This window comes from Pristiophorus japonicus, chromosome 13 (genome assembly GCF_044704955.1).
Source record: "Pristiophorus japonicus isolate sPriJap1 chromosome 13, sPriJap1.hap1, whole genome shotgun sequence".
NCBI classification, from domain to species: Eukaryota; Metazoa; Chordata; class Chondrichthyes; family Pristiophoridae; genus Pristiophorus; species Pristiophorus japonicus.
The window spans coordinates 108264728-108278972 of record NC_091989.1 but is presented as its reverse complement, the minus strand read 5'-3'; the positions used below and the strand labels follow the sequence as shown (position 1 = coordinate 108278972).

The window sequence follows — 14245 nt, the reverse complement described above, 5'->3', positions numbered from 1 at the left end:
ACAGGACGCCTCCTATAATGATGAGGGTCCTACTCAACAGGATATCTGTCAACATGGAGCTGGATACGATGGCGAGTCAACCTCTCATGGGCGCTCAACAATTTGAACAACTGTGGCCGCATAAAAGAGACAGACAAAAACTCACAAGGGTCGACACCAAACTAAGGACCTATACCAAAGAAATCGTACCAGTCCTCGGCAGCGCCATGCTCTCTGTCACACACAAAGGGACAGTGAACCGACTTCCCCTGTGGATTGTCCCCAGAGACCCCCCAGCACTGCTGGGGAGAAGCTGGCTGGCAAAACTAAACTGGTAATGGGATGATGTCCATGCCATGTCATTAGAGGAACGGACCTCCTGCTCAACAGTTATAAAGTGATTTGAACATCTCTTTCAGCCAAGTGTGGGCACTTTCAAAGGGGCCAAAGTCAAAATCTACATCACATAGGATGCTAGACCGGTCCATCACAAGGCCAGAGCTGTACCCTATGTGATGAGGGAAAAGATTGAACACGAACTAGACAGGCTTCTGCGGGAAGGCATTATATCACCTGTGGAATTTAGCGACTGGGCAAGTCCCATCGTCCCAGTCATGAAGCCTGATGGATCTGTACGAATCTGTGAGGACTACAAATCTACCATAAACAGAGTCTCCCTTCAGGACCAGTACCCACTGCCCAGAGTTATTTGCCACATTGGCTGGAGGTAAACTTTTCTTATCTGCGTATATGACACAAGGAATCCAATTGACCGAGGAATCCAAGCTACTCACCACCATCAACACACATCGAGGCCTTTTCATGTACAATCGATGCCCATTCGGCATCAGGTCGGCAGCTGCCATATTCCAGCGCAACATGGAGAGTCTGCTCAAGTCCATCCCGGGGACGGTTGTATTTCAAGACAACATACTTATCACGGGCAGGGACACCGACTCCCATCTCCGTAATTTGGAGGAAGTACTAAAGCGGTTGGATCGGGCAGGCCTACGAGTCAAGAAATCCAAGTGCCTGTTTCTCGCACCCGAGGTTGAATTTTTGGGCAGAAGGATTGCCGCAACAGAGTCCAAAAGAGAAGCAATTCGCCTGGCACCCAGGCCCCGGAATGTCTCAGAACTGCGCGCCTTTCTCGGGCTACTCAATTATTTTGGGAACTTTATGCAGAACTTAAGCACGCTGCTGGAGCCTCTCCACGTGCTACTCAGGAAGGGGCGCGATTGGTTTTGGGGGGACGCCCAGGAACGCGCCTTCAATAAGGCACGCAACCTTCTGAGTTCCAACAGTGTTTTGACTTTCTTTGACCCAGGTAAAAAGCTAGTTCTCACATGCGATGCATCAGTGTATGGGGTCAGGTACGTTTTACAACATGTCAATATTGCGAGCAAATTACAACCCATAGCTTATGCCTCCAGATCACATTCGCGGGTGGAGCGCGGGTATGGAATGGTCGAGAAGGAGGCGCTCGCGTGCATTTACGGTGTCAAAAAGATGCACCAATACCTTTTCGGGGCCAAGTTCGTGTTAGAAACCAACCACAAGCCCCTCACGTCCCTCCTATCCGAGATCAAGGCAATAAACGCCAACGCCTCGGCGCGAATTCAACGGTGGGCACTCATGCTGGCATCCTACGACTATACCGTAAGGCACAGACCAGGCACAGACAACTGTGCCAACGCGCTCAGCAGGCTACCCCGGCAACAGCAGAAGGATCTGACGAACAGGACTGTGAGATAGTCATAGCAATCAATGCCTTTGAGTCCACAGGTTCGCCCATGACGGCTCGCCAAATCAAAGCCTGGACGGCCAGCGACCCCACGTTATCCTTAGTAAAAAGATGTGTCCTAACCGGTGACTGGGTAGAGGCTCGCGATGCTTGCCCCGAGAAATTAAAACCCTTTCACAGGTGCATGCATGAGCTATCACTACAAGCAGACTGCCTGATGTGGGGCAACCGAGTAGTCATGCCTCTGCGAGGCACAAAGGCATTTGTCCGGGAGCTCCACCGCGAGCACCAGGGGATCATTCTCATGAAGGCCATAGCCAGATCCCACGTCTGGTGGCCTGGTATTGACGCGGACTTGGAGCTCTGCGTCCAAAGGTGCACCATTTGTGGCCAACTCAGCAATGCCCCCAGGGAGGCTCCACTGAGCCCCTGGCCCTGGCCTACCAAACCGTGGTCGCAGGTGCACGTAGACTATGCGGGCCCATTCATGGGCAAAATGTTTCTCGTAGTTGTAGATGCATTTTCAAAGTGGATCGAATGCACCATTTTAAACTCGAGCACAACCTCCACCACTGTGGAGAGCCTCGCAACCATGTTTGCAACGCACGGAAACCCTGACATATTGATCAGTGACAATGGTCCGTGCTTCACCAGCGCAGAATTCCAAGACTTTATAATTGACCACGGCATAAATCACGTCAAGACGGCACCGTTCAAGCCGGCCTCCAACAGCCAGGCGGAGAGAGCAGTGCAAATCATTAAACAAGGCATGCTTAAAATCCAAGGTCCCACGCTGCAGGGTCGTCTGTCGCGACTGCTGCTGGCATACAAATCTCGTCCGCACTCACTGACTGGGATCCCCCCCACGCAACTGTTGATGAAAACGACTTTAAAAACAAGGCTCTCATTAATCCTCCCAGACATGCATGAAATCCTTGAGGCAAAGCGCCGTAAGCTGACTGAGTACCATGACAGAAATTCGAGGGGGGAGATGGAATGAGATAGGGGACAAAGTGTTTGTACTAAACTATGGCAGGGGTCCCAAATGGCTTGCAGGGACAGTAACGGGCAAGTAAGGAAACAGGCTACTGGTAGTACAAATGGACAATGGCAAAACCTGCCGGAGGCATGTAGACCAAGTCAAAAGCAGATTTACCAACAACACTGCGGAACCAGAGGCAGACTACAATGTGGAACTCACAGCACACCTGGTGGACAGACAGAGGGAACAACCTGAGGAAAGGGCAATCCCAACAGACAGCCCATGCGAGTCAACAACAATCACACCAATTGAAACAGACAGCCCAGGCAAGATACCAGCAACCACACCCAAAGAAAACAGACACCAAGGCAAACAACTGAACCACAACTCAGACGCTCCATGCGAGAGCGTAGACCACCTGAGAGACTGAACCTTTAAAGACAATAAGACCTTGGGGGAGGGTGATGTCATGTATCTTACATTATTATATATAACTGTATCCTAACATGCTATACATGACTGTAATAAGATATGACCTGTAACCACCAGCATACCTTACCACCAGGGGTACACTTGCAAGAGACAGGTATATAAGGACAGGTCTCAGGCAAGTGCAGCATTCCAGAGCTGTGAAATAAAGTTGCAGGTCCAGAGTGACCTTGACTTCACTACATGCCTCGTGTGAATCTGTACTGAAGGGACAGGACTTTACACTGATGAAGTTCCGAAGTCATTTCAGAGAGAGTCTGCGGCACTTACATTTGTTTCAAATCCTCCTTCAAAGAAATTGATTGTCATGTGATGTTCTCGAAGAATAATTAGCATCCTGGGTACAGCTCAAATGCTTATTCCTTTGTAAAGATTTAGCACATGTGGTATTGACAAATTTAAGAAGGAGTACTATGACTCCTCTGGTCCAACACTTCACTCCCATTTCTGTCTTAACACTTTGTTGTCACCTTCAGAATGGGCTTATCCATTTTTACACCCCCTTGGTTTCTGCCCCAACTTTTCTACATTGCATAATCTAATCTTCCTCCTACTGTAGGGAGAGGATTTGGTCTGCGATATTGTTGTGTATGTATAACATAAGTATACTCCCTGTACACTCAATGTACAATTACATAAGACTACTGGATGTACCTTCACACTGTATACAATATACTTGTACCACCAGAGGGTGCAACTGGTGGAGACCTAGGGGAAACCTATACACGACAGGTAACCAGGTATAAAAGGGAGCTCACCATGCTGTACCCTCACTCAGGAGCTGTAATAAATGGACTAAGGTCACGGCAGTTCAAGTACAATACCTCGCCTTGTGGAGTCATTACTAGAGTGCTTACAGACACAATAACTGGCAACAAGATTACAAATTTCCACACGAAAATGGCTAACCTTGGCACGTTTCAACAATTTGCCGATGGGGAAGATTGGGAGGCCTTTATGGAAAGGCTCGAACACTTCTTTATTGCGAACAACGTGGCGGGAGACAACCCGACCTCGCTGGCTGATAATTGCAGAGCTATCCTGCTCACCAGTTGTGGGCCCACCGTCTATGGCCTCATCAGGGACTTGCTAACCCCAGCGAAGACAACGACCAAAACATATGAGGAGCTCATAACGCTGATACAGGAACAACTCAAACCTAAGCAGATGACTCACCCCCAGGACTCTAACCCGGCAAGTACTGAGAACCGGCTGGTGCATTTTAGAGGCAGGGCTGTTGCAAGCAGTCTCTCTCAGAGAAGAGAGAACAGAACCCAGAGTCCCGCAACCCTGAATCTGCCACATGGGGCCAACCAGCTAACCCCATGCTGGCGCTGTGGAGGAAATCACAGGGCCCACCAGTGCCACTATTAAGACTATACATGCAAAGGCTGTAACACAAAGGGCCACCTCTAGCGAATGTGCAAGAGAAATCGTACTCACCGAGTCAATGAAGAGTTCCGAGTTGATGAAGAGTTTGCCAATCATCCAGACTCCAGCGACGATGAGAAGAGAGTCCATGAGGCAGCTCAGCCCCACGATGAGTTGTACGGAGTGTTTACCTGCACCACCATCAGTTCCCCATTGAAAATGGAAGTTGAAATCAACGGTGTTCCAGTCACGATGGAGGTGGACACAGGGGCGAGCCAGTCACTGATCAATCAGGCGGCCTTTGAGAAACTCTGGGACAATCCAATCGAATGACCTAAAATGATCCCGACCCAAGTGAAGCTGCTCACCTATACAACGCTATTAGGAAGAAGATGGATGAAAAAGATCCGTTGGAGTTGGGAAAATCTCCAACCTCCAGCGATCGACGTCCTCCGCGGCCCCGAAGTCGGATCCAGCACAGCACCTGAAAAACCAGCCGCTCAACTCGACTGCGTGGAGACGAACCAGACTGCTCAACCCAACTGCGAGATGATCCAGCCGAAACGACCCGAGGCTCCAGTGGCAGGACTCCGGGGGAAGAAAATCAGCGCAGAAGGAAACTTCCTTGCTTCCATGGCAGAATCTGGGGAGAAAAGGATCACCGCAGCCTACCTTATGGAGAGAAAGAAGATGGCGCCCGAACCATGAGGTGAAGCGCCTGAAGTAAAGATGGTGGTGGCCAGACCACGAGGGGCAGTGTTGATGGAGCAATACGTGATGCCGAGCAGTGAACCAGATTGGGGTAAAGATTGCAAGGCCCTCTTAAAGGAGACTGGCAACCCATCACAATTAAAGGGACAGTTCCCCTCTTTATACAGCGATGCCGGTGTTACATATGTAAGAGATGTAACTGACAAATTCAAGTTTGTAAATGTAACTAACCATGATAAGTCAGGCGATTGCGGTCGGAACCAATGTATTGTGAGAGTAAATGAAGTGATGATGTGCGATGCCGGGATTTACATGCATGCCGACAAAACCAAGGGCAACCTCCCGTCGGAAGCACCCAGTTCCAGCGGGCTACCCGACCATGTAGCCTGCGCCTCCGGGGCAAATGTGATGCCCCAGGGAGCGTGGCCACACACAGAGGGAGCATACCAGCTGCAGGGCCAGCGATAAGCGGACGGCAAAGGCACCACCACCACCGGTACCCTGCCCCTGATCAGCTCTACCTCTCTGGCCACCAGGGCCAGTATCGGGAGCAAGAGGCTAGCAACCTCCAGCTTTCCCAACGGGACCTGGGATGACCAGCCTCCCACTATCGCTGAAGGGCAGCAAAGATACACCTCAGTCCTCAAAGGAGGACAGGGTGGCCACACACACCTCTGGCTCTGCCCATCACTAGGCAATGGAAAAGGCCCTGAGACTCAGCCAGGTGAGTGATCCGAGCCCACCCAGCTGGCAGCGGGTGCAGCGCCGCCATCAGACAAACTGGATACAGTTCGGTGACTCTGGAACTAGCGTCCTCACCCACCTATACATACACAACCCAGGAGCAAGACTGTGATACCACATATGTACCTTACCTGTAAAATGTACTTGTTCCACTACTGCACAACCCAAACAGTGATGTAATTAATCCCATGGTTTTTTTTCTATTCTTTCTTTCTGTACATATATGCACATGCAGATGTTGAGCCACACACATGGTCTATGTATGGGGGTGGGGAAATGGATGTATGTAGCCAGGGACACACATGAATCACACCCAGAACCCACTCAACCCCCACTGCAACCTCAAACCGTCCACTGCTGACCATTTCCTAATGTTGTGACAATAAGGACTTGGTGGTCAACAGGGAAAGAGCCTAGCCAAAGCATGGTACAAGGGCTTTGGGCACTCAAGTCTAGGGCCAGAGCACACAATGCAAAGGCCAGTGGCACAAGACTTAGAGGAGAGTGATGTTATGTATGTATAACATATGTATTCTCCCTGTACATTCAATGTGTAGTTTTATAAGACTACTGGATGTACCTTCACACTGTATACACTATGCTTGTACCACCAGAGGGTGCAACTGGTGGAGACCTTGGGGTCACCTGTACACGACAGGTAACCAGGTATAAAAGGGAGCTCACCATGCTGTACCCTCACTCAGGAGCTGTAATAAATGGACTACGGTCACCACAGTTCAAGTACAATACCTTGCCTCGTGGGGTCATTACTAGAGTGCTTACAGACATAATAGATATGAAGTCATAAGTGTCTTCCAGAAGTGCTACAGGTGGACACAGTATTACCCTTCCAATTACTACAATGTGACTTTCACCTTAAAGGAAATTACGAAACATGACAGCTTGTAATAGTTGTGTTTCTTCCCTTGCACTTCAGAATGGAGTATCGTAGAAATTACATCTCCCTCTGTCAAGCTACATACCTTAACTCTTGTAAATCATCTAAGCCATCAAAGTAATTCCTGCAGACTGAGTGTCTCTGTTTTTCATTTTATATCTAGCAGACAGAGAGAGCAGCGTCCATTTTACCCCTAGCTATTCCAAAATCATATAAAACCAAAGACAAAAAAACACTCTTTATATCAGATCGTGCAGCACAGAAAGAAACATTTAAAAATGGAATGGTACATAAAAAAGAAGAAAATAACTGTGAGGATTCAGAGATTGATTTAAAAAAAACTTGTCAATGCTATTTGTATTAGGACATTATTTTACAACTTAACTCAGTCAGTTCCTGATTTTCCATTTTTCACTTTCAGGAAAGGATGTTTTTGACCCTTGTTTTAATGTAGACCAGAAACAGATAGAACTGCAGCTGGAACTCAGGTTAGTAAATGTTTGTGTATGTGGAAATGTATCTGTGGGTAAGACTTGGCCTCCTCTTACCTTCTCTCAACCTTGCACGAGTTATTTAGAATTGCTTTGGTACTGCCATCTGTTGCTGCTCCCCCAATGACTGCAAGCAAGAAGGGTGTTAGATTTCATCATCACTTAAGGAGGGGGTTGGGGGGAGACAACATACCTGGTGTGTCACTAGTGGGAGAGTTAAAGCTCATGAGAAGGACTTGGGTATAGTATGGAGAATTACTAGTGGTATGACTAAAACCTACACCCAATAGGCTCCCCATGCAATCTGATGTGTGCAGTCCCAGCACTCTTGCATGGGCTGTTTTCTGGAACTGTTCAGAAGTGGTGAGCCTGCATGGACTGTATACAAGTCACTTCTGTACAAAGTGCCAGTCATAAACTGGAAGTTAGTTGAGGCAAATAGCATAGATGCATTTAAGGGGAAGCTATATAAATACATGAGGAAGAAAGGAATAGAAGCAGGTGCTGAGATAGGGTTAAATGAAGTAGGGTGGGAGGAGGCTAGAGTGAAGCATAACATAGAAACATAGAAAATAGGTGCAGGAGTAGGCCATTTGGCCCTTCGAGCCTACACCACCATTCAATAAGATCATGGCTGATCATTCCTTCAGTACCCCTTTCCTGCTTTCTCTCCATACCCCTTGATCCCTTTAGCCGTAAGGGCCATATCTAACTCCCTCTTGAATATATCCAATGAACTGGCATCAATAGCTCACTGCGGCAGGGAATTCCACAGGTTAACAACTCTCTGAGTGAAGAAGTTTTTCCTCATCTCAGTCCTAAATGGCCTGCCCCTTATCTTAAGACTGTGTCCCCTGGTTCTGGACTTCCACAACATCGGGAACATTCTTCCCGCATCTAGCCTGTCCAGTCCCATCAGAATCTTATATGTTTCTATGAGATCCCCTCTCATCCTTCTAAATTCCAGTGAATGCAGGCCCAGTCGATCCATTCTCTCCTCATATGTCAGTCCTGTCATCCCGGGAATCAGTCTGGTGAATCTTCGCTGCACTCCCTCAATAGCAAGAACGTCCTTCCTCAGATTAGGAGACCAAAACTGAACACAATATTCCAGGTGGGGCCTCACCAAGGCCCTGTACAACTGCAGTAAGACCTTCCTGCTCCGATACTCAAATCCCCTTGCTATGAAGGCCAACATACCATTTGCCTTCTTCACCGCCTGCTGTACCTGCATGCCAACTTTCAATGACTGATGAACCATGACACCCAGGTCTCTCTGCACCTCCCTTTTTCCTAATCTGCCGCCATTCAGATAATGTTCTGCTTTCGTGTTTTTGCCCCCAAAGTGGATAACCTCACATTTATCCACATTACACTGCATCTGCCATGTATTTGCCCACTCGCCTAACCTGTCCAAGTCACCCTGCAGCCTCTTAGCGTCCTCCTCACAGCTCACACCGCCACCCAGCTTAGTGTCATCTGCAAATTTGGAGATATTACACTCAATTCCTTCATCTAAATCATTAATATATATTGTAAAGAGCTGGGGTCCCAGCACTGAGCCCTGCGGCATTCCACTAGTCACTGCCTGCCATTCTGAAAAGGACCCGTTAATCCCGACTCTCTGCTTCCTGTCTGCCAACCAGTTCTCTATCCACGTCAGTACATTACCCCCAATACCATGTGCTTTGATTTTGCACACCAATCTCCTGTGTGGGACCTTGTCAAAAGCCTTTTGAAAGTCCAAATACACCACATCCACTGGTTCTCCCTTGTCCACTCTACTAGTTACATCCTCAAAAAATTTCAGAAGATTTGTCAAGCATGATTTCCCTTTCATAAATCCATGCTGACTTGGACCAATCCTATCGCTGCTCTCCAAATGCGCTGCTATTTCATCCTTAATGATTGATTCCAACATTTTCCCCACTATTGATGTCAGGCTAACCGGTCTATAGTTGCCCGTTTTTTCTCTCCCTCCTTTTTAAAAAAGTGGTGTTACATTAGCAACCCTCCAGTCCATAGGAACTGATCCAGAGTCGATAGACTGTTGGAAAATAATCACCAATGCATCCACTATTTCTAGGGCCACTTCCTTAAGTACTCTGAGCTGTAGACTATCAGGCCCTGGGGATTTATCGGCCTTCAATCCCGTCAATTTCCCGCCTAATAAGGATATCCTTCAATTCCTCCTTCTCACTAGACCCTCGGTTCCCGAGTACATCCGGAAGGTTATTTGTGTCTTCCTTTGTGAAGACAGAACAAAAGTACATGTTCAATTGGTCTGCCATTTCTTTGCTCCCCATTATAAATTCACCCGAATCCGACTGCAAGGGACCAATAAATAGTGGCATAGACCTGGTTCTATGCTGTAAATTCTATGTAATTCTGCGTAAACTTGCTCATTGAGTTCTGTACTTGCTTCAACTCTTGACACTGGATAATGGGAAAGCCCAAACTGCTTTGAAATTTCTAAACTAATCTGGTCTGCCTCGTCATTTGTTATAATTGTACATGGGAGAAGGTGAAATCATAAGTGGGGTGTAAATTTCAACTTCTTTTAATCTTTTTCCTTTAGCCTGTAGGACCAGGGTGCATCACTGATCTCAAATGTTACCCCAGCTTTTAAAATACAGATATATTCATTAGATGGAGTTTTCTGAGCAGGTGGATATTTTCTACAGAGTTCTTATGCATATAGTCTGAAAAAGAAACGGGTTGTGCTCCACTGTTACCTAGTGTCTCTACAGCTGAAGTGGTACATTGAGAGTGGAAGTATTGATTGTTTTAAGACTGTTTGTATTTGCTCTGTTATAACTGTGACAGTATCTTCTGACACCTCTACCTTTTACACCACATTGTGTGTTTTTCCATAGGAGAGACAAATCACTAGCTGCTTATCAGGCCCAAGCTGTTTGCATGACCAGACTGTTGCACGAGATCACAGCTTTAAGAACTCAGGTACAATTCATATGCTGGCAGCCCAGGTTCTCCACAGGAAGAAACCTGCAAAATGGTGCAATGATGGAGGGTTTTATTCCATATTTGTCCCCTTTCCTGCCTTGCTCTCCTGATAATGGTGACTCCTGCTGAGGTACAGTTCCATCAGAAAGAACTTCTCAGAAGGCCAAGTCTGATTCTAAACGATTTGTGGGAACCATCAAAGCAGAGCCCAATTCTGACCTCCTTGATGTCCACACACCCACACCTTCCAGCAAGGGGGTTACTGGATAACCAGGAGGAGAACCGTGGCTGCTTTGTTTTTTTACCCAAATACAAAACATTTAACTTTTGTCTGCTTTAATCAGTCTTTCAGATGAGACGTTAAACCGAGGCTCAGGTGGAAATGAAAGATCCCATGGTACTATTTAAAAGAGGAGCGGGGAAGTTTTACCCGATGTTCTGGCCAATATTTATCCCTCAACCAACATCACTAAAACAAATTATCTGGTCGTAATCTCTTTGCTGTTTGTGGGACCTTGCTGTGCGCAAATTGGCTACATGGTTCCTACATTACAACTGTGACTACATTTCAGAAGTGTTATTTACGGAAAAGACTGGTGAAACTGGGTTAGTGGCTGATAAAGCTATTTATATGCGTTAATTCTCTTGTACAGGTGATCTCGCAGAAGGAACAGATTAAGGCACTGACCAGTGATCTGGAGAATGCATGTGAGACCAATTTGCAGATGGGTATGTTTTTTCATTTGGAGTGAGTTGGCACTTTGGAAAAGAAAAGCTTTGGAAAGCTAGTGATTGGAAGCCCTTTTGTTTCATGACTATATTGCCTTCTTGAACCCAGAATTGGAATACTTCCTTCAGACCAGTTACACTGGTGGCAATAAAAGAGTTTAAATCTGTAGGGACATGTGCACATCATTGTGTGGATCATCGTGTAATGCATTTATGGCAGTGAAATGCAGGACCCAAACCTGCAGGTGGTTTGAATTGAAAACAGAACTAAATCAGCAATATGCCCTACCTTCCTACACTCAAGTTTACCTAGTTTGGGATGGCTTAACTGCACGGCAGAGTGAGGATTTCATTTGGATTCAGAGGCACGTTGATCCACAATGTACATCGCAATCTGGACACAAAATCTATTTCTTGTACATCAGCCTTCAAACTGAATGTAATTGTAGCTTATTACAACCCAACGAGATGAAAAGCAGTAGTTCTGCAGCCATATATCTATGACATAGCAGATTGTCCCATTGTTTACTGGGAACGGTCAGTTTTAAAACTGTGCACACCTTGCATGCTGTAGGGGGTGGTCTGTGGGGTCAGATTCACCTCTGACCTTCTGAGCAGTTCGAATCGCTCCCACTCCCTGAGTTCTAGACTTTGGATTTATTTGGGGATGTGACAAAGTGCAAGAGACAACTGGTTTTAGTCCAAAGAACTTTGATTTTATTACGGACAAGAAAAGTACAATGTCAAGCTTGTAATAACTAGAATAAAGAACACTTCATCACACATTCAAAAGGGGTTACAGAAAATACCTAACTCTGACTAGGTTAAACTCCAAGGCAAAGAGGGATCATGCTCACCAATCCTTTATTATCAGTTGGCAGTAGTTCGCGATTTTGGGGTTCGCGGGACTCTGTAGGTTCTGCTTGCTGTATCCCGAACATCGTAGAAGACTTCTTACTGCGTAGTTTTCAGTTGGGTGGTGTCCGCTGATGCGATAGGGCTCGTCTTGTACTTATGGGGTGAGAACCCACTTTCTTCCGTCAGCAGTAGGTTTTAAAGTCTCTTTCGGTAATGTTTCACCTGTTGGTAGCGAGGACTAGATTGTAGAGCGGAAACTTTCGAATCTTCGGTTTCTTCTTGAGGAGTTTTGATTTTGGAATTGGTCGATCGCGGTGCTTTCCATGTTACCACATTGGCTGTGGTCAGTTGCCACGATGGCGATGTCCGAAGTTACTGGGAACTGCTTTCTCTGCCGCGATGATGTTCTTCCTTCTTCTTTTGATAGCAGGGCAGTGTGGCCCAGAGGGTCATCGAGGTTGGAGATGTTGGTGCTCAGAAGAACTGCATAAAACTGTTGCGGTGGTCTCTCTCCATCCTTCCCCTATTCGAATAAATGAATGCCTGCCCTCTTTCGTTAAAAAACGGGCCCCAGTTATACGTTGGGAGCCGTTCTAATCTGTGCGCCAAATAAGCCCCGATTCTTTGTTTTAATTTTGGCGGGCTCGATAGCTCTTTGTCATATTTTGGCGGCCCATTAATGGTACCGTGTCTCGGATGTGTCGATCTTTTGAATTTGTTTCTTGATTGGGAAAAATTAGCTTTGGTATTTTCAATGTCCGCCTAGGCCTGGGTTTTCCATGAGGACTGGGTGGGCCATTATCATTATGTATGCGCTGGAGTGATGGCTGGCTATCTCTGGGTTGATTGTTGCTATGTTACTGTCTCCCGGGGAGAAGGGTTTTCGAGCTTACACAATTCCCCAGACAATTTGTTTCGCTTCAATACCCCAGACAGCTTCAATACCCAAAACTGGTTTCTTTGAAGGATAGCTATCCTTTAGTTTTCAGCTCTTTCCACACGGATCCAATCTGCCTTGTAAAAATCCCAAATTTGATAAAAGCTCGTTGTTTCTTCCATGTGCACTTTAGGATCCCAAACTTTCTGATTGACAGTTCCAAATTAAATTCCCTTTCCAATGAGTCCAAACACTGGGGGGGGGGGGTTCCCACTAATTTTGCAATCCTACAGTCCCCGCTGTGATACTCTACATGCTAGAGTGTTATGCTAGGTGAGCAAAATTCCTGATACCCGAGAGTCAACCTTCCCCTGTATTTATCGAGCTAAACTTAAATGTACATACCACCTTTGAAATGTAATGCAGTTTACAGCCAAATACAGTCATTCCAATGATGTTACAGCATGGAGGGGGTCCGACGCCCCTCCATTACTCCGATTTCACAAAAGATATAGGTACATAGTCAAACGCATTTTTAAGTAAAATTCTTACAACACTCGACCTCTGCGTTTTTACAGCAGGTGAAAATCAACACAAACTAAACATGATAATATAGGGCTACCCTTCCCTGTGCGATCCCCAGGGAGCGCACAGCACCCATTGGTGTCTGACCTGACGGCCTCTGCGTTTCACTCGGCAAGTGAGACACCATAAGTAAAGAATACTCACGAGTTGGCAGACAACCAAAACGTGGGAAGCTATTTTGATCCCGGCAGGAACTTCTATATTTCTGAAAATGTCCCACCAAGGTGGAATTGTGACCTCTAGAATTTTTCTCCCTATCTCAATTGTTTTCTGTTCCAGAGTATAGAAATATTTTTGTGAGATTACTACCGCTTCTAGCAGAGCGGTAAGATGTTCGGGTAGAGGGGGAATTTCATAGCCAAAATGTGCAACATAATCCTGCAGGTTTGTGATGTTTTCACTCAGTGAGGTGAACAGTGGAGGGTTCGCGAATGGGGACAATCCGTTCCTGGGCCACTTGAACTTCTGCCTCGGTTTAAAGCAAAAACTGTTGTCACTCATTGGACACCAGAAGTGTTATCCATGCTGGAGGTGGGGCGCACTGGTGGTGACACAATATGTCCCACCCGCTATGTATGCTACCTGTGGGAGAACATAGTCTTGTGCCATTACCTCCATGGTACAGTTGATAGGCTGTGCGCCAGCAGCTTTAAACCCGCACTGTGGTTTAGAATAGGCGTTCAAGTGCTGGGGACACAGTATTATGTGTGCACCCCGGCTCCAGTACCTGGAGAGGTCAGTACCTGTCATAGCGTGCTCCCACTTTATGACATACGGTACGACCGCTGTGAAACGTGTACACCTCCTTGAATGACTCCAATGT

The 14245-nt window shown here is 46.7% G+C and overlaps 1 protein-coding gene across 1 annotated transcript in view; it reads left to right on the top strand.

Moving 5' to 3' along the window:
• LOC139278162 (uncharacterized) overlaps window positions 1–14245 on the top strand; it is a 327559-nt gene that overhangs the window by 259423 nt on the left and 53891 nt on the right. The window contains exons 8-10 of the mRNA XM_070896817.1: window positions 7340–7406; window positions 10286–10370; window positions 11027–11102. Coding sequence (XP_070752918.1) covers window positions 7340–7406; window positions 10286–10370; window positions 11027–11102 — 228 coding nt within the window. The remainder of the gene's footprint in view (window positions 1–7339; window positions 7407–10285; window positions 10371–11026; window positions 11103–14245) is intronic.